This window comes from Adiantum capillus-veneris, chromosome 14, assembly GCF_014529385.1.
Source record: "Adiantum capillus-veneris isolate H3 chromosome 14, ASM1452938v2, whole genome shotgun sequence".
Classification (NCBI taxonomy): domain Eukaryota; kingdom Viridiplantae; phylum Streptophyta; class Polypodiopsida; order Polypodiales; family Pteridaceae; genus Adiantum; species Adiantum capillus-veneris.
In genome coordinates, this window is record NC_140944.1 from 92,243,902 (window position 1) to 92,264,522 (window position 20,621).

The window sequence follows — 20,621 nt, forward strand, 5'->3', positions numbered from 1 at the left end:
ATTTAATCAAAATGTTACTAATAGAAAACAATGGGCCATCAAGCATAGATCATACTTCATACTTACAGTTTACTTCTCCCATGGATACTTGACAATGAATTCATAATATAATATCTTTCTCCAAACGATTGAAGATAATAAGACTCCAATGTCCTCTACAAAAGAAACCAACTATCTAGGAATACCACAAAATGTTAAAAATAACATGTAAGGAGTTAATATTTACCCTTCAACATAGGGGTATATTATGTAATTGCAGGTCAGCATGTTAAAATCTTCAAAAAAACTTGAAAGGCTTCCTTGCTTGTTAAAAAGGCACTGTGTCACTAGAGGGTCAAGTATGGAAATTTGCATAGCTAGAGCCTCTGGAAGATCCCTCATAAGACACCTGAAAAATAAAACACACCCCCCAATGAGGCCCTTTGTGCCTGCCTTGACATGCACTAATAATTAGCAAAGGGGCAACACATACCTGAGACAGATAAAGAGCACAGTGTCACCAAGCTGAATGTTGGGGTTTACAAGCATACTTGTGTCTTGAGGGAATATGTCCAAGTACACCTCATCATATCCAAACAAGGAGACATCGGCCACCATTTGTCCTGTAACTTTTTCATAAAGAAGAGAGTTGGATGCTCTTAAAATTTCTGCTTGCTCTTTAAGGATAGCATCCTCTGATATCATGTCTTGCTCCCTCTCAACCTCCTTTCTTGCTTTGATATCCTGGGCCTTTCTTGTCTCATACTCATGTGTAACATCCTCAATGACAACCCCTGAATCTTTCTGCTGCCTGGAAGGAGGGATATTTAAAATTTGGAAGGCTTTAAGATCCTCACTAGGAATAAGCTCAAGAGCCTTATCAAACTTGTACCTCAGCCTTGACACAAGCACAAAATCTTTTCTCATAAGTGTGACCCTGTGAGCAAATGCAGCTACAATGTAGCTATCATTCATAAAGTCTATGAGAAAATCCTCAGCAGCTTCCTGAAGGCACATCAAAGCTTGAGATTGCCTCCTTACTGAGACAAAAGTTTTGATATTCATCATGCTCACAAGTCTATCTGATATCTCTTTGACAACTCTCATGAAAGGTAGCTTTGGAATCAGTAGACAAGTAGACTTTTGTGCTTTTCTTATTTCTCTTAAAGATTTGACTTGATAATTCAACCTTTTTCTAGCAGTGGGCCTTTGACGAGGTTGTGGAGGTGGTGGTTTCTCTGGATCTTCTTTCTCTAAATCATCTTTTTCTGGATCATTTGGGGCTTGGTAGACTTTTCTTGCAGTCTGTTTCGTCCTTGCCATTTGGGTCAAAAAGTACAAACACCGCACGACGCGATAGCTGGGTCACCCACAGTCTAGAAGCTGTCCGTATCGCGTCGTATGTGAGGCTAATGATCTTGGCTAGGAATCATGGAGGGACACCTGCACGACGCGATAGCTGGGTCACCCACATTCTAGAGCATGTCCGTATCACATCGTATGTGAAGCTGTTGACCTTGGCAATGAATCAATGAAGGACACCTGCACGACGCGATAGCCGGGTCACCCACATTCTAGAACATGTCCGAATCATGTCGTATGTGAAGCTGTTGACCTTGGCAATGAATCAATGAAAGACACCTGCACGACACGGTAGTTGGGTCACCCACATTCTAGAACGTGTCTGAATCGCGTCGTATGTGAAGCTGTTGATCTTGGCAATGAGTCAAGGAAGGACACCCGCATGGCGCGATAGCTTGGCCACCCACTCTCTAGCACTTGTCCGTATTGCATTGTACGGGTTAGGAATAAGAAACAATTCAGAAGTGCAAAGAATTGGGCAAGGAGGGGTAGTGCGGGTTGGAAGAAAGAGATAAGATTTGCACAACGGGGATGTGAGGGTCGTTTAAGAGGTATGACACGATGCGAATGTGTGGTTTGGGGGAAGGTAAAAAATGAGCACGTGAGAGAGCTTTATATACAGCCGACCGTCCGTACGATGACTGTTGGAAGCATGCCATGTGGCACGTGTGCATGGCTGACACGTGTCCATAAAACGATAATTTTTGGCACCTTATATAAAGCTTGATCTCGATTTTTATTGGTGTTATACTTTTACTCGTCCCACACGATGCGAGAAATTGCCTTTGTTTTACTTCTCTCTCCACTAGTGCTACACGTCGCTTTGGTCTCTCAAGGTCCCTTCCTCCCGCAGGACGCGACGGTACCGTTTGCAAACTCTAGGTGCGACCTCTATTGCGTGGTTCGGGCTTCTACTAGGCTCCACTAGGTACCTCCCGCACAACACGACCGAAGCACTTTGCACATCATGGAACCCTCCCGTATCGCTTCGTTTGGGCTGCTCTCCATCTTTTTGGCGCGCCCTCCCCTATCGCTTCGTTTGGTCTGCTCTCCATCTTTTTGCCGCGTTCTTGTCGACCTTCACCCTGTGCCTAACCGAAGCACTTTGCACATCGTGGAACCCTCCCCCCTATCGCTCTCTCCATCACTTTGGCGCGTGCTTGTCGACCTTCACCCTGTGCCTAGCTAGCTTCACCGATTTGTTTTTTCTCTACCATGAACGAAGGTCTGGAGGAGATTTTGGAGGAGAGTCCAAGTGAGAAGCTATTGGTTGCTGTGATGGATGGTGGTGACATGGAAGTGCACACCAAAGCATATGAAATATTCAACCCTTTGTTTGATCTTGCAGTTTTGCTAGACAATTTGAAGGACTTTTTGTCAGAAGAATTCAAAGAGTTTGAAGAGGCAGTTGAAAGCAAGTGTTTGGTTTTAGATGGCAAGACTTATTGCCATCTAACCGAATTTACTACCAACTCAATTGAGAAAGGAAAAGTAACAAGGAGGTTTGGAAGATTTTCTAAGAAGACTTCCTTTGTTTGTCCACCTACCATTTCTTGTCAATTACATTAAAAGCCTTGCAACCTTGTTCCAAAAGAAGTTGCCTTTCTTTTCTTTTTGTTCCTTAAAGTTGACATGCAAGGCAAAGCTCATGAAGTGAAAGATCTGTTAGATGAAGAGGTAACAAATAAAAATGTTTCCACAATTTTGGAGCTTGAGAAAAGTGAAATTCTAGAAGAGAAGGAATTTGATGTTGCAGCTGAGGAGCAGGAGAGTGCAAATTTTGATGTGGCTCAATTTAGAGCTAGTAATGTCATTGATGAGCCAATAGATGAGGTAGAGGTGTCTGAAGCTTCCCTTACTATTCCAAACCTTCCCTACTTCTATATCAATGGAAAAGAGTATATCCCTCTCCATCATATTCAATGTCTGCTTAATATGAGGGAGGACTACTGTATTGCAACCATTTCTGAAGCTTCTGAGGTAGCCAAAGATTTTATTGACACAGAAGAAGAGTCAAAAGAGGAGTTTTTGGCACTTGATCTTCAGACATCCAATAAAGATTTTCTGCCCGCTCCTGATGCACTTGCTCTATGCATGAGAAGAGTGGAAGAGGAGAAACCTTCCCTCAAAGATGAGGATTTTGAGAAGAGACTTGTTGAGCTTGGCATCCAATCTTTTGGCAGAGACTTTAAGCTGAAAAAAATTGGAAAGGAAGTTGACATAAGAGAGATGACCGGATCATGCAATCTACTTCAAGAAAAAGTCATTGCCGAAGATGAGTGGCAAAAGGTAGATTTAGTTTCACCTTGATCTCCCTTCTGAAATCTTTCTTTTTTTCCAAGTTTGTTTTAATTACTCAGTATGTCTTATTTTGCAGATTGAACTCTTTGACAAAGACAATTTTCTTGGGAGAGCTAAAGGCTCGAGAGGGAAAGCAATAGAGGGCTCTTCAAGAAGGGATGCCTCCTCTCTCATGCACTACATGCCTACATTGGATAGTGCCACCTTATGTGCTTTTCACATTCAGTATTCTGAAGATCCTGAGTTGCCAATGTTTGCCTTGAAGATATTGTCACGGTTTTTAGGATACACTCCCCTTCAAATCAATGCAAACAAGATCATGCTACTAATTAAGAGAGCAACAACACTTAGAATATTTGGATATGCTGCACGATTCAATGCCTCAAGAGCAAGATACTTTCTTTGCTACTCTAGCAATGCAGCAACAGCGGAGGAGACAAATGTCAACCTTCTTGGGGGCTATAAAAGAAGAAAGTTTTTGAGATATAGGGGTGACATGCTTAGAGATATGGAAAAAAATCAAAAACTGATGTAAATTTGATAATTTTTTGCACCAAAATATCTTTTTTGAATTTGGATCTCTTTAGAAAGATTCGGTACAAAGTTTCAAAGTGAAGCATTAATCTCCATCTGTGGTTGACCAGCATGGTTGTTTGATCTCATCCGTTGTAATTGCCTCCTATAGAACCAATTGAATAATTCCTTTAGTGCAGTGCTTCTTCTTTGTCCCCCTCCCTTTCTCGTACATTTGAAAAAATAAGTCCTCCACTACAAGAGGCTATTCATATTAGCGACGCTCACACAGCGACGCTCAAAAAAAAAATCCCGGCGTCGCTATGAGCGTCGCAAATTTCCAAAGAAATTTGCGACGCTCATAGCGACGCCGCCTGGGCTAAAAAAATAACAACGCGCGTCCAAAAACTCAGATCTCAGATCTGAGTTTTTCGGCGCCCTCAAGCAAGGAGCAGGTAACGCTCTCCCTCTCTCTCTCTCTCTCTCTCTCTTTTTCTTCTCCACACACACACACACACACACAAACACACACACACGAGGAGAGGAAGGAGAGCCAGGTATGTTCCCTTCCCCTCTTTCTCTCTCCCTCTGTCTCTCTCTCTCTCACACACATACACACACACATAGTGTTTTTGAGAGAGAGAGAGAGAGAGAGAGAGAGAGAGAGAGAGAGAGAGAGAGAGAGAGTACAAACATAAACAAAAACGCACACACATACATAAACAAAGAATGCACACACACATTGAGAGAGGAAAAGAGAGAGAGAGCATGCATAAACAAAAAACGCACGCATTGAGAGAGGAAAAGAGAGAGAGAACATGCATAAACAAAAAACGCACACATTGAGAGAGGAAAAGAGAGAGAAAACATGCATACGATCCAAAACAACGCACACACATTGAGAGAGAAAGAGAGAGAAACTAATTTAACGTCGTAGGAAACTAATTAAAATTAAAAGACCTAAAGATCTAGCCGACGAGGAGTTGAACTCAAGACCTATTATTCAAGAGGGAAATGGCATAACCAATCTATCATACTTGGCATGGGTGATAGAAAGGTTATACCATTTATCTCTTTTTATTGGCACACACATCCACACACGCGCACACACACAAGAAGAAGTGAGTTATAACGTCGTAGGAAACTATCCTAAAAGACGTTAAAGATTAGGTTAGATGTAGACTTACGTTAAATTAGATTTAGGTTTATTTAAGTTAAATTAGATCAGATTTAGGTTTATTTTTAATTAGATTTACGTTTATTTACGCTAGATTTAGATTTACGTTATATTAGATTAGATTTAGGTCTCCATAGACTGCGATGCCTGCATGAAGCGGGTGAAGAAAGTCCTCAATGGAATATAGGGTATTGCTGCCTTCACTCATGGTGGGCTCCGTCGATCCAAAAGTACTGGTGAAATGTCTTCAGAAGATAGGGAAGAAGGTGGATCTTCAGGGCGGCAAGAGTCACTACATCCCCGACACAATGACCATCTAGACAACCTCTAGTCATTCAACAGCAACTTCAAAGTTAGTAACAAGAGCAAGAACGGTCTAAAGGGCCAATTGCTGTCGTCAGATGTGGATGGAGATGAGGCAGCGTCACCGCCGGAAGTTAACTCTCACATCTTTAGTGATGAGAATGCCAACTCTTGCCGAGTTATGTGAAAAATTATGTGTTAAAGCAGTTTTAAGGTTCTTATAATCCCTGTTAGTTTAGTTCTTTGTTTTTAATATAACATAATTTACGTTAGATTTAGATTTATGTTATATTAGATTAGACTTAGGTTTATTTAGGTTTACCCACACACACACACACACACACACACACACACACACACACACACACACAGAAGAAGAGAGTTTTAACGTCGTAGGAAACTATCCCAAAAGACGTTAAAGATTAGGTTAGATGTAGACTTACGTTAAATTAGATTTAGGTTTATTTTTAGTTAGATTTACGCTTATTTACGTTAGATCGAGTCCACGCAAGAATTACTTACGGTTTAGGGTTTAGAGTTAGACGAACAGTGAAAAGATCTACTGTGAAAAGATGTTAAGATGCTGTGAAGTGCTACAGCTAGAGAAGAGGCAAAGGGGTTTTGTCCACTACATGCAGTATCATGTAGACGTGGGTCTGTAGATTTCTTGTACCCACAAATATAGGTATTGACCAATAAAGACGAGATTATAACCCGGTGGCTCTGATCTCCGTGCACCTCTAGACCGAGGTGTGCGGGGATTGGACATGACTAGAGAATGTAGAGAGAGAGAGAGAGAGAGAGAGAGAGAGAGAGAGAGAGAGAGAGAGAGAGAGAGAGAGAGAGAGAGAGAGAGAGAGAGAGAGAGAGAGAGAGAGAGAGATAAGACGAAGAATGCCAATAGAATATTAAATTTGTTGTCCAGGTTATAAGATTTTTATCCTCATTATGAGTAGTGACGAGGATGTGGGACCGTCCAACCGAAACACCTATCTCTCAACGAGGGTCTTATGTCCTTGTAATCAATGCAAGCATGCTGTGCGACGGACAAGACGTGTTTCTTTGCAGCACGTTCGTGAATTTGGCGAGTTCGATCCATCTATTATAGATCGAGTTGTTGCCAATTATAACTCGTCGGACTCTGACGCTGGGCAACAAGCAGCAATCTTGCAACCCAATAGACGTGTTCGCAGGCGCTTTGGTCAAGCAGCATATGTGAGGCCACAAGATGTAGCCTCTGACAGCTCGGGGGATGATCATGCAGAGCACATTCCCAATGAGGCAATGTTTGAGCCCGAGATTGATGAAATGATCGAGACGATCATGGATTCAGAAAGGCGTATCTATGATGATATGAAAAGTGAAGCCGATACGCCATTGTATAATGGAGCACGTATGTCTAGATTGAAAGCACTCCTGGTTCTTCTCAACATGCAGGCAAAGTTTGGATGGAGTGACACTAGCGTCACAGCGCTTTTCAGGTGATCTATTACAATTAGTTTACTTTAATAAAACTCTAAATGTATAATGATCTGATAGATTTTTACACGACTGTATCGTATTTTTATGTTGTGTAGATTGCTTAAAGAGCACATACTACTAGCTGACAATGTGATGCCAGATTCCCGAGATGAAGCAAGAAAGATTTTGCGAAACTTGGGGATGGATTACAATTCTATCCACGCTTGTCCTAATGACTGCATTCTTTTCAGAGGGGAATACATAGACATGGAGAAGTGTCCGAAATGTGATTCCGAAAGATATCGAGTAGATCTCCACGGGACAAAAATTCCACAAAAGGATTTGCAACATTTTCCTCTGCTTCCTCGGATCAAGCATTTCTTCGAATGTAAGTCCATGGCCGCCCTAGCATCATGGCATGAGGAGAATAAATCTTCGGATGGTGTGCTACGAATTCCTGCATATTGCGTAGCCTGGAAACATATAGATGGAACATGGTCGGATTTTGCTAGGGAAGCTCGAAATTTGCGCTTAGGCCTGGCTATGGATGGCGTAAATCCATTTGGTCAAAGATCAACATCTTACAGTGTATGGCCCGTTGTCATCGTCAACTACAACATTCCCCCGTGGTTGACTACGAAGAAGGGGCACCTATGGCTAAGCTTGATTGTGCCAGGGCGATATAAAGTGGAGAATATGGATGTGTATCTTCGTCCACTATTGGAAGAGCTACAACAATTGTGGATTGGCATAGAGGTGGTGGATATGAGCCGACACACAGGACGATGGAATGCTTTGATCAGAGGCATTCTAATGTGGACCATGCATGACTATCCCGGGTTAACAGAATGCTCAGGTGATCTATTGACACTCCTCACTCAGACACTGTAAATCTTGTTTTTTCCCATAGTTGATCTATTATCATGTGTATACATGCAGGGCTTCAAACAAGCGGATACAGAGAATGTGTCACATGTGGACCTAGACTAAATGCACGTAGGGCGCCCTCACTGAAGAAGCAAATCTACGAAGGTCATCAAGCGTATCTTCCAGAGAATCATGTGTTACGCGATGGCTTTTTGGGAAGAGAGCCACCAAGGATGTCTGCACAAGCATGGTTAGAGCAGAAGGAGATGTGCGATGACGGATTGCCTCCAGGGATGAAGAGACTATCTCTATGGTACGAGTTACCATACTGGCCCCGAATCATGATCAATCACTTGCTCGATCCAATGCACATATTCAAGAATGTGGGTAATCTACTATGGGACCATCTGACCGGCAAGAAAGATACTTTGGGAGCCAGAGTTGACCTTAGAAATGTGGATCGTATGGAGCAATATTGGCCGCAAACAGCGTCTGATGGATCGATAAAACTCCCTAAAGCACCATGGATTTTCACAGGAGCCCAAGAACGCAAAGTAAAAGAGACCATTCGATCTTTGCGGACCCCCACTAGCGTAATGCACTCGCTCCGAACGTGTTTTACTAAAGACGGAAAGCTTACCGGTTTGAAGTCACACGATTGGCATAAAATGTGTCAGGTACGTTCATAGTGGACTTTAATATCATTGCATAAAATGTGGACTTTAATATCATTGTTGCACATACTTTACAGTTTATTTTACCGGTTGCCATTGAGGGATGTTTGTCTCTCGACATCCGTAACACAATCTACAAACTTGCAAAGATGGTGCAATGGATCTCACAAAAGGAGATCAACGTAGACTCCATACCATTTGCCAAACTAAATGTTGAGGAGCTTGTGTGCATGTTTGAGAAACATTTTCCTACTACCATGCTAACCATTCAGGTGCATCTTCTTGTTCACATAGTTGATGAGGTGGAAATAGCTGGCACAGTTCATTCCAGATGGATGTTCTTCTTAAAACGTTTCATGAAAACGCTTAAGGGATACGTGCGTCAAAAGGCACGTCCGGAGGGTAGCATGGCAGAAGGTTGGTTGGTATCAGAGTCCCTAGTGTACATTGGAGAGTGGCTAGACGGATTTGATAAAGCCCGGGACACGCTATGGCGAATCATAGATGATGAGCGCATATCTGGGATTGTCATGTGCAATCTCGGTGTTGAGAAGAAGATGACGGAAGATCTAGAGGCTAAAATCAACCGATTTTACATGCTTCACAATCCAGTGATGCAAAAGTGGATTTCACAATATGAGGATGCAAAGAAAGAGCGACAAAGGGCACGAATCGAGTGGAGATGGGGAAGACGACCACCGATGCACTATCCGGAGAGCCTACCAACCTTCATGAGCTTAAGATGGTTTCACAACCAATTGAAAAGCGCACAACAATGCGGTGACGAAGTGACTGAGGAAGAGTGGGAGTACTCTCGGGGTTGCGCGACCAAGGTAAGTTTGCAATGTACGACATGCTAGTGACTTTATTTCTAAATGTTTGAATGGCCACTCATAATCTTTGTTTGTTGTAGTATAAGTCATACACAGCAGCATGGTGTAAAGGTCAACATTTTAGGGTGGAACGGATCGACAAAAAGCGCATTACTCAAGATTGTGGAATCATGGCAAAATTTGAACAGTCTAGTCGACGACGTTCCTCTGATGCAGATCCTGTGGTGGCGGAACTCACTTACTTCAGCACGCTGCAAGAGATTTTGAGGATCGATTACAGAGGATTTTTTGTCGACTTGTTCGACGTGCAATGGTTCAAGATAATCATGGAGGGTCGCAACGCTATTGTGCGTAGAGGAGAGTCTGGTTTTCTCGAGGTGGATTCTACTAAGAAATGGACTGACCTAAGAGACACTTTCGTACTACCAGAGCATTGTGAACAAGTAAGTATGTAAATAGTTAACATCAACCTTTTACAAGTTATGTGCTTGAAAGCTCTCATGTAAGTTATGTGGCTCTGGCAGGTAATATTTCATCCTACAAAGTCTACATCAAACTGGTGGTACGTCATAGAGGTAGCCCCTCGTAGTGCAAGGACGTATGAAGGCTACCATGTGCCAATCACAATGGCATCAATGGAGGAGATCAGAGAACATGCTCAATCAAAAGCCGCTGCGGTGGTGCCAGACGAGCATCAAGATGCTACTACTCTATATGGGGTGCATGCAGAGGAGCTACAAAATGAAATAGAGGATATGTGTTTAAACGGAGAGCTCTATATAGATATAGGAAGTTATGCTGAGTTATGCGAGGATGAGAGAGAGATCTCTTAAAGCCACAAATATTGTATTTGAACAATTTTGCTCCGTGTTGTAAAAGCTCTGGCTCTCTAAGTACCTTCCATGGTGTATAACGCTCTTTTCTACTCGCGCTCACATCTTTTGATTGAAAATTCTAAGTTTTTGACTTGCCTCTTCTATCACTCAATTCATTGCGTCATTGTATTTATATGCGTCATTACGTCATTGTATTTAATGGTCTTTGCGTCATTGTCTACTCTATTCATTCAATATTAAGTTAAAATATTCGTGTGTTTAATGCAGGTATGGATGATGCGGAGTTTCTTTCTTCTTTGTCACAGTGGTACGTGGAGCGTCATCGCTCTGGCGCATCATCGCGCGTTCCTACTCCATCCGCATCTCCCTCTCTTTCGGAGCATTCGGCGCGCTCCGAAGCTTCGGCGTCGACGAGACGATCTTCACACTCGTCTAGACACCGGCGCTCTAGTGGTGGCGGTGGCGGTTGTTGTGGGGATTCCGCCGCCGATGCCTCCACACCGCCTCGTGTTCGACGAGGCTCTTTACCCTCCCCTTATTTGCCCGCCCGCACACCTGCCACAGCATCGCCATCTACGCTAGGTTTTGCGCGGCTGACTGTTCCTAGCAGCTACACACCTCTACCTACTCCGCCAGGAGCCACCCCACTCGACACTCCTCGCTTCGGGGCCCAGACGCGGCCGGTGGAGACACCTGATATCTGTACCCCCATCGACACGCCGCTAGAGACCCCTGCCGGTGACTTCAGCGACGGCATCATCATGGATGATGACGGCAAGAAGGTGATCTCGCGCATGCGTGGTCTTTGCTCTCAGCTGTTTAGACACTACATACTAAACAAATGGAGTGAAGTACCAAGTGATTTAAAAAACAGAGTCATCAGCATACTTCATGATGAGTTTCCCGTTCCAACACGGGATCAACGCTTCAATGAAGACCCGATGAAGATTCGAATGCGTGAATACTGCAAACACAAGCGTTCCGAAGTGCAAAAATCAATCAAGAATGGGTGGAACAGGCCAGATTGGCTGGCCAAAGAAGATTGGAAGAATGCGAAGAAAGCAGCGCGCGAGAATCCCGACAAGTGGAAGCAACAAAAGAATGCAGCCAGAGCGTGAGTAGAGGTAGGGAGCTTGCACCACTTGGGGAGCGGTGGATGGGTATCATTTGAAGCCGATTTTGTAAGTGTTTTCGCATTGCTCTTTATGTTCGATAGTTTGAGGTTTATGAGTTTTTTAATTCTAACATAATGAAATCTTTGTATGTTTTGACAGTGGTCGATGACAGGACGTGATCCCACACCGTACGAGCGCGAGTACGCAGGTAGGAAGGGCTTAAACGCGCTGATGGACATTCTTAGTTCTCACGGTGACATGGTTAGTATTAGGGTTTACTCTTTTCTATTTTTTTTATTGTTTTATAAATGTTGTTATATGTTTATACTTACTGAAAGCTGTCTTATTGTCTTTTTTTGCAGAATCCGATAGATACGCCGCTTGGACGCGTTGAGACGTCTGACTAGACGACGTCAGTTTAGCCGTAGCTAGATAGCATTGTTTAGGGTTTCTCATAGCTTATGTATCATGAGACGGATTTTATACGTCTTTTTGAACCATGTATATTATTACATTTGTCACCGCAGTTCCTTTTGCCAATCAATTCTTTATGCCTATGATGTTGTACAATTGTCATTATTACATTTGCCAATCAATTCATTTTGCCTATGATGTGTACAATTGTCAATTTTACGCTTGTTAATTTTGCAAACAATGCGTCTTGTGGGTGACTATTTTGGGTCTATTATCTACCCTTGCACTTTTTTTAAAAAAGTGAATCAAGTACAATATGGTTGATGGGTGGCAGGGCATTCAATGCTGCGTCACCAAAAAAAAATTCTCTCGGGTGTCGCTATAACCGTCGCTATTTATGGCTCTGTAGCGTCGCTATAGTATTCTGTGTAAACGTCGCTATAACCGTCGCTATAGGCGTCGCTATATGCGTCGCTATATAGCGACGCTCATAGCGACGCCTATAGCGACGGTTATAGCGACACTCTCGTAGTGACGCTACTAGCGACGGTTTTAGCGACGTCGGGGGTTATAAAAACCAAGTGTATTTCCGTCGCCAACAACGTCACAAGAGCACACAACCTCTTGTAGTGCTCGCTTGATAGTGAGATTTTTCCATTCCCTGAGTATTCCATGTTGCAAGGAGTCCTTGTTTTGCAAAATATGATCCATGCAGGTACAAAATATGCTTTAAAAAAAAAACGGTTAGTTGAACTCAATAGAATGCAATCTAAAATACTATCCAAACTTTAGAAAGTAATTGAATACTCACCAAGTAATATGTGATTTCTTTTGCTCCCTAAGCATCTGTAAAGCAGTTATTAAAAGCTTTATTGTCTTTTTAAAGTCATCTGCATAAGTAGCAGAGCTAACTTGTTGTCTCAAAACTTTCAAAAAATTGTCGAGCTTCTTCCACACTTCCATGCATTTGTTGGCTACATCTGGTCTACTTTTGACATTGGTTGTTATTACACAAAGATCCTTCCAGTAGTTCCACATAGCATCAACTTGTTTGTTGTCATGGTTAATAAAAAATCTTCTGGCTTTTGCTCCACCCATTGAAACATCTTGCAAAACATCACCCGTTCCTTTTGAAAGAGTAGGATCCTTTTTTAGATGCACTTGACCACCATGAAAACCCATTTGAGAGAGCAAAGCCTTGCATTTTTCTATGCACTCGTTTGCAAGTTTAGTTGGCTTAATAGAAGATGCATAATAAAGATGGAGTCGAAGCAATTTTTCCAATATTCTAATCTCTGCATGCATTGTACATATATGTACATTTCTTAAATCTATTGTTAGAATTGGATCCCAAATCATAGAAGACGATAGGTAGTCGATGACGTTCACACTATTTCTCGATGGTGGTTTTCCAACCTCGTGTTTTGCAAGCCATCCTTTTGTTCCAGTGCTTGCCATGCAATATAGACATGGATACTTGGTGTTGGCACCTCCACATACACCAAACATGCACTTTAATGCTTTTAGGTCGGCACTCAAGTGCCATTCTACAAAAAAGTCACCCATGCCATCTACACAGAGTTTTTCACCTGCATTTTGGTCCTGTATAACAGAAGGGATATCGGTCTGCAAAAGAGCCATTTCAATGTATCGTGATTTTCTACTGGTATTTGAGCTGCTCCGATCCACCAAAGCTCCATTTCTGATTGAGTTTTGTGGTATGGGGAATCAAGCTTACCCTGGCTATAGTCCAATGCTCTATTCATAGGGATATGGATACTCTTTCTATTTTTTGACATTTCTGAATTTGAGCTTCATCCAATTTCATAACAAATATAAGTTTTCCTTCACAATCTACTTCTTGCATATTATAGTATCTCACCATAGTAGATTGAACATTTTTTATACTCATCCAAATGTTATTAAAAGCATTATACTCAAAATAAGATTTTTTTTTCCTGTTTTTCATATGGCATCGTTCCTTCTATATGATAGTACTCTCCAAAATGTTCGGGTATTTCTTCGTTTAACAGAGTCCTAACTTTCCCAACATTGTGAGGCATAGGCAACCCAAAAGCTTTAATCTTGTAATACTTTAAAACCTGAAACCAGGTTTTAGAGATGGCCCTGTAACCCCTTCTACTCACCCCCACTGTGTCACAAACTTCTTGCATTTGAGAAGGTTGGACCACTAAACCCATATCTTTCAGTAAATTTTGAAATACTAATTTCTTCTGAGTTTGATTTTCAGGAAGTTTCAAAAGTTTCAGAATATCACTTTTGTTCATTACCTCATTCAAAAATCTCACCCTTTCTTGAACATTGGACATATCAAATCCTAAAAGACTAGTCACATGTTCTGTAGTAATCTTTAATCTTTTTTTTCTTTGTCCAGAACCTTTTGTTAAGTTTACTACATCTCTCATTCGTTTTACTCGTGCTCTTAATCCTTTTGGAGTTTCTTTTAAAGTTCGAAGCTGGTGATTTTCTTGTTTTAGAGATGCTATTTGGTTTTCAAATTCTAAAATTCTTGTTGCATATATTTGAAGACAAAACAGTTTTGAGATATTGAATGTAATGTGTATGATCAATGTGTAAATGAGATAACCTAGAACTATATCTTAGTAAGCCATCAACCCCATCACCAACAAATCTCATTAAATCATGAGGTGTGTGAAAAGATGTATACCTTCCATTGCTAGGATTCGGTGGATACAAGCTCCCATCTGCCATATATCAATGTGTTTCTTTCCCTCGTTGCGAAGTTGTTGTGCTTCATTTGGAGTTGTAACTGGTCTTTGATAGACACTCCGCGTAGTAGCATATTCTTGGCTTAGCTTAATGTTCAAGTGAAACTTGCGGTTATCACTAATAGAGATGTATTAGTCATTGTAAGTAATGAAGGAGCAGAAAGTATAATGAAAATAACGTAGCAGCAGAATAAGGTGCATCAGAGAAGAAGAGATAAAGCTCGCGAAAGGTGAGAGAGAAAAGAGAGATTGAGTGATTTAAAAGTGGAAACAACTATTTGCTGCCAAGTGAAGTAAATGAAAACAAATTTCTAAGTGAGCCACAAAGGAATGTGAAGAAAACGATATCTTTTTGAATATTTAGAGATATGTATATAGATACGCTTTAGATTGCGTAGATATGCTTTAAATGACCAAAACGAACAAATTTGGAACCGTTTTGTCCATAAACGGCTCTGCTAATTAGTAATTTAACAAATTCTTTACACAACCCTTTTTGGGTCGTTTTTGGCCCTAATGTTCCATTTCTTATAATTTTTTAGAGATACCAGAGTGCCAGTTCTTCACCATACTTTTGTATGGCACTTCTGCATGACGTGCACTATATACTTTGCAATTTCGATTTGTGACATTTCATTGCATGACATAATGTTTAACTATTCACATTCCTCCCTCGTAGCTTGATTCGAATAACTGCTTGTAGAGTGGATAATTGAAAAACGCCAGTACAACTTTGCAGGTTAGTAAAGCACTTCATTTCATGTTGCTGATCATTAATGCTTTATCCATTTTCTTGTTTTAGAGTTGAGAGTTGTTGTTCTCTCTGCTAACACAACATCCTTTTCCTTTCTTTTCTCAACTATTGTGCCCATAATCCATTTGTAAAATTCACATCAAGTAGATTGATTCATTGTTAAAATACTTGCGATTTTATTTAAACAAACAACATGTTGATTTCTATTATGAATCTTTATTATTTGATGCACATAATATCAATCATATATCCCTATAATCTCTATTAATTGAAGCACTTAATTTGTCTCCTCCCAAAAACATAATAGCATTTTTCAAACGTATATCCTTTTTACACAGTGCCGGCATTGCCAAATTATTCATGCTCCTATTTCCTTTAGTGCGTGATGCTAAATGTCAATTTACATATGTCCTACTATATTTTATAGATGTTATATACCGAGGCCCACCAAGCAAGACTAGTTATAGGCACCAACATCGTGGGTTAATTTGTTTTATGCAAAATATTTGTAATATTTTACTTGTGACCTATAATAACAAGAAATATGTAAAATGCTCAGACGTTGAACGTGAAAATTAAACTCCAATAAAATTTAAAATTACTATAATGGATGATTTTTGTTATCAACCGGGAAATTTATTGCTCAGACGTGGGGGTTGAAACTTGCGAATTCATCGGCCCACTCTCCCTCTCGCACGCGGTGAACGGCTACGATCCGTGGAGGCTGCCATTTGGATATCGCGTAGTTGTGCCACCTCATTTGTCCTCCTTACCCCACCAGAAGGTCTGCGCATCACCTGCTCACGTGATCAGCTGGCTCTCCCCTTATCTCATCAGATCTCTCATCAGATCGGAGCCTAGGGAGCCCACTATATATTTATGCGGCTACTCAGAATCAAGCGTAGTGTGTCTGTGTGTGTGTGTGTGTGAACTCAATAGGTAGCTCTGATCCATAGAGGAACACGAGAGAGAGAGAGAGAGAGAGAGAGAGAGAGAGAGAGATGGCTGACCAAGCTCGCCGCGCCCAGGAGCATACACAGTCGCTAGGCCGCCATGCCCACGAGCATGCCCATGGCGTCCTCCACAAGCTCCAGCAACACAAGCCCTCTGGTAGCCAAGTTCTCGGCTTCCTGACCGTCCTTGCAGTCACAGGCTGCATTCTTCTCTTCCTCGCGGGCCTCGCGATCACTGTCACTGCCATTACTCTGGTCTTGCTGATCCCCCTCTTCATCTTCTTCAGCCCAGTGCTCATCCCCGTGGGCTTCCTCCTTTTCCTCGCCGTCGCAGGGATGCTCACAGCCGGCGGCATTTCCATTGCTACAGTTTCTGCCATTTCCTGGCTCTACAAGTACTTCAAGGGTCGCCATCCGCCAGGCGCTGACCAGATCGAATATGCCCGTGCCCGGATGCAAGACACTGCGACACACATGCGTGAGAAAGCTCGCGACTTCCTCGCTGACGCTATCCAAGGGAAGGCCTCTGCAGCAGCTGCACCTGCTGGTTAGGTCAAGCTTGTTAACTACGTTCTGCATGCTTATAATCTTAAAGCTCAAGATCACTTTCTTCTGATGTAGGTGTCCCCTCCATAATAAGACTTACAATAAGATTTAAGATTTGTTGTAGAGTTTTGCAGGTTAAGGCATTGTTTCTCTGTTCATTGGAAGAAAAAAACCATTTTGGTTTAGTACGTAATGACTTCAAAATATGGTTTATCTATGTCCTTTCCCTTGGTGTTGGTTTTGGTTTTGTTATATGTTTAATAATGTGGTTTATACATCTCTTCTCCCATGATATATGCCAACCATGTAATGGCCATAGTTATCAATATAAGAACAAGTAGTTTCCAAGTACTCATTGTCACACAACTACCCACCCCAATGGTTGATATGCATTAGGAAAAATTTGGGATCTAGAGAGGGCCTTTTAAGAACAACCTTTTAGCTTTAAGTAGCGTAACAGTAAAAAGTATTACAAAAAAGAGTTTAAAGAGAAGAATTTAGTAAAAAAAATGTGAAAAACAATCAGAAAACCCTTAAAACAAAGATATCAATCTTAATTATTTTCAAGATCGAGAAGCTTTATTCATTTCAAAAGAGTCCCTTTAACATAAACCAGTACTTTCATGATGTAGTCCTTCTCTGAAGAAAAAATATATTATCATTATTAAAATCACGCATAAGTGGATTGCTAGTCACAAAAATACACCCTTCATAAGGTACTTATGATGAATTGTACTTCTCTCATCTAAAGCTTCTTGAGTTTTCTCTTCTCAAGTTTCTCTTATTTTCTCTCTCCATTCTTTGGCTTCCTCAAGCAGGTTACGTAAACTCTCTGCTTCTATTGAATTTATAACTCTCTTCGATACTCTTGATGATCAAAATCATTGGATACCTTTGACAATAACCAAAGGATCTTGGATTCTAATGCAAAATCAAGAAAGCAAAAGAGGCAAAATACAAATGAATTTTTTTCCTCTTGGAAGGCAATGGTGAAAGATTTTCATGTCAAATGACAATAAGAAATCAGTGAAAAAAGTTTTTGTTGAACATGTTGATATGCATAGAGAGCTTACACTTTCTGAAGGGCTCACCAAGTTGTAAGTTATAAAGCATAATTTCTATTAATGTGGTTTCTTTGAATTTGATTATTGTTTGATTTATTTGTTTTGTAGATGTCTATCCTTCTTCCTATGAAGAATGACAATCAGCGGATTGTATAATAGGAGTAATCAATGTCTACCATGATTTCATTGGTAGGCAGAGCTAGGCGTTTTCTTTTATGATAGTTTCTTTCATGTCAGTATCGATCTTTCTTTACCCGATTTTATAACTTCAGACTGGCCCTTGTCAACTAGTGACATAACTATGTTCTTATATTGATAACTATGTTCTAGTAATACTTTTTACTGTTACGCTTGAAGCTATTTAATGAAGTGCAAAAAGGGTTGAAGCCTAATCTAGCAAGTAGGCTAGTGAAAATCAAAGTGAGTATGCCAATCCATGTATTTGTGGATTTTTTTGACACAAGTGAATGTCCAATAGCTCTTAAAAATACCATGTTTGTGTGTAAGCATGTAGACCAGAAAATAGTACTTAAGTTTTTAGACAAAGGATGGGATTTTTGTCATTTTAATGAAATCGACCTGCAAAGTGGATGCATCAAGTGTAAACATTAAATACATGATAAAAAGTCAAAACTTCATCATGACATTTTACTATCAAAGATCTCATAGAGTGGACGGTGTTCCTTTGATATTGGATCAAGGCCTTCAAAATATGCAAGACAATTCTTTGGTGCACATTGATGTGTGGATGAATGAAGAACTTCAAACCACTCTATGTTCTATTGGCCGTGGAGAGTGCAATCTTCTACAACTTTGACAAGATTTGATAAATGAAGATGAAATTGATCTTCCCCAAGATTTTTTATTTCAAATCAATGGTAGACAAGTAAGTAGTTTCATCAAAACGACATGTTTACATAAAACATAAATATTTCTTACTAACATACTTCTTTATCTTGACAATTATCCAAGAGAAGAGAGAAGTTTATGAAGTGCAAAGACATACATTTGAATGTAGTCTTTGTAATTATCACTTAGGTACAAAAATTCAAATACGGAGAAGGTAAAGACAAGGTCTTAATCTAAAGCAAGCTTTTTTAGTTCAAAAAGTACTTCAAAGACATTTACATTTTTTGAAATGCTCGCCTATGGCATTTTTCCTCTTTTACAATCGATTTGCATTTCCTCTTTGTGCTTTGATTTGTTTGCTTGTTTTGCTTACTTGCGATTTGTGATTAGAGTGAGAGAGAGGAAATGAGAGGGTGTTGTAGATTAGTGTGTGATTATTATGATTAGTGTAGGAGAGAGAGGAAAAGAATAGAGAGAGAGAGAGAGAGAGAGAGAGAGAGAGAGACAAAGAGAGAGAGGAAAAGAGTGGAAGTAAGAGAATGTTTGATTAGTGTAGGTTTCTGTTTAATTGAGTGAACAAGAGCTAAGTTTAAAAGTAAGTAAATTAGGTGAAATAAAAGAATAAGTTAATTAGTAAATGATCATTAAAAATTCATTGAAAAAATAACTATATAGTTAGGAAAAATAATTAAATGGTTTAAAGGGGAAAAAGAGAGAATGGGACAAAATGTGTGTGTGTGTGTGTGTGTGTGTGTGTGTGTGTGAGAGAGAGAGAGAGAGAGAGAGAGAGAGAGAGAGAGAGAGAGAGAGAGAGAGAGAGAGAGATTTTATTATTGTCCACGAAGGTCAAATATAATCCATGGGACCAAAACAAAACATACATCACTGTGAGGTGAAGGCGTTAGATACATATTAGTTAGGGACTGAGGGTCCATCAAGGGGTAGAAGGAAGAAGGGAAAGAACAAGAAACAAAATCTAGGGGGTGTCAGGTGAGGATGAGTTGGCTTGGGAGTTCAAAACTCTTGGATGATGGATTTACCACCACAATAGACTGCCCATTTACCTTGTTTATGGGCTTCATGCATCTTCTTGAGCTCGCTTGCTTTAAGCTTGAGCTGATTTGTGGTCAGTTCCTTGGCGATTCAAAGCTTTGTCCCCTTGAGGCGGTAGGATTGTCGTAGTAGGCTCGTCCGTTCTTCTTTGTTTTTGAGTGAGGATGCATTGACCAGGGGGCACACGTCTATGCATGTCATTGATCCCTGAGACAATATCGGGCTCGATGTGAATTGGTTGAAGAATGTCATTGAGCTTGGTGATAGCTTCTTCAAGTGTGTCCTCCTCGGTGCACCATTGTGGGGACAGCCCTCCAATCCCAATCTTGAAAGCAAGGTATTCTTGCAACCTATATTCTTGTAAGGATATTCGTATTTCATTGTAGATCTTCTTATGTGCGGCCTCATGAGCTTCTTTCTGAGATGCCTTGACAATCTCATTGAGAGAAGCTTAGACTTCATGTGTCTTTACTAGAAGATTACTATTCTCCTTTGCTTTCATCTTCTCAAGCTTACTCAAGCGCTGTTTGAGTTCATAATTCTCCAGAATAAGCTCTTGTATCTTAGCCTCTAGGGCCATTATTCTTGCGTCTTGACGAGTGGCGGGGTCCTTCTTAGGCGCAGCTGCCACCGCAAGAAAACTCTTGCATGTGCTGGCCATTGGTGTGTTGAAGGAGGAGATCGTATCTTCTTGAGTGTTTTATGTAGGCAAGCCCACACAAGGCTCAGGAGCTTGTACATGCTATGACTATGGGAACCAAGGTCAAGACTCTTTGTGATGAGGCTGAAAGAAATAAACAGGAGCGAGATAATTTGA

At 40.9% G+C, this 20,621-nt stretch overlaps 2 protein-coding genes across 2 annotated transcripts; both read right to left on the minus strand.

Moving 5' to 3' along the window:
• Positions 1 to 377: 377 nt before the first annotated feature.
• Positions 378 to 1,302, minus strand: LOC147442766 (histone H3-like). The gene is made up of 2 exons (XM_086529422.1): positions 703 to 1,302; positions 378 to 443 (listed from the first exon to the last, which is right to left on the minus strand). The coding sequence occupies exons 1-2, from the start codon at positions 1,300 to 1,302 to the stop codon at positions 378 to 380; spliced, it is 666 nt and encodes a 221-aa protein (XP_086385548.1).
• A 14,968-nt stretch (positions 1,303 to 16,270) lies between these two features.
• Positions 16,271 to 16,962, minus strand: LOC147442767 (uncharacterized). The gene has a single exon (XM_086529704.1). It carries the CDS (start codon positions 16,869 to 16,871, stop codon positions 16,383 to 16,385), a length of 489 nt encoding a protein of 162 aa, XP_086385830.1. The 5' UTR covers positions 16,872 to 16,962; the 3' UTR covers positions 16,271 to 16,382.
• Between the last annotated feature and the right edge of the window lie 3,659 nt (positions 16,963 to 20,621).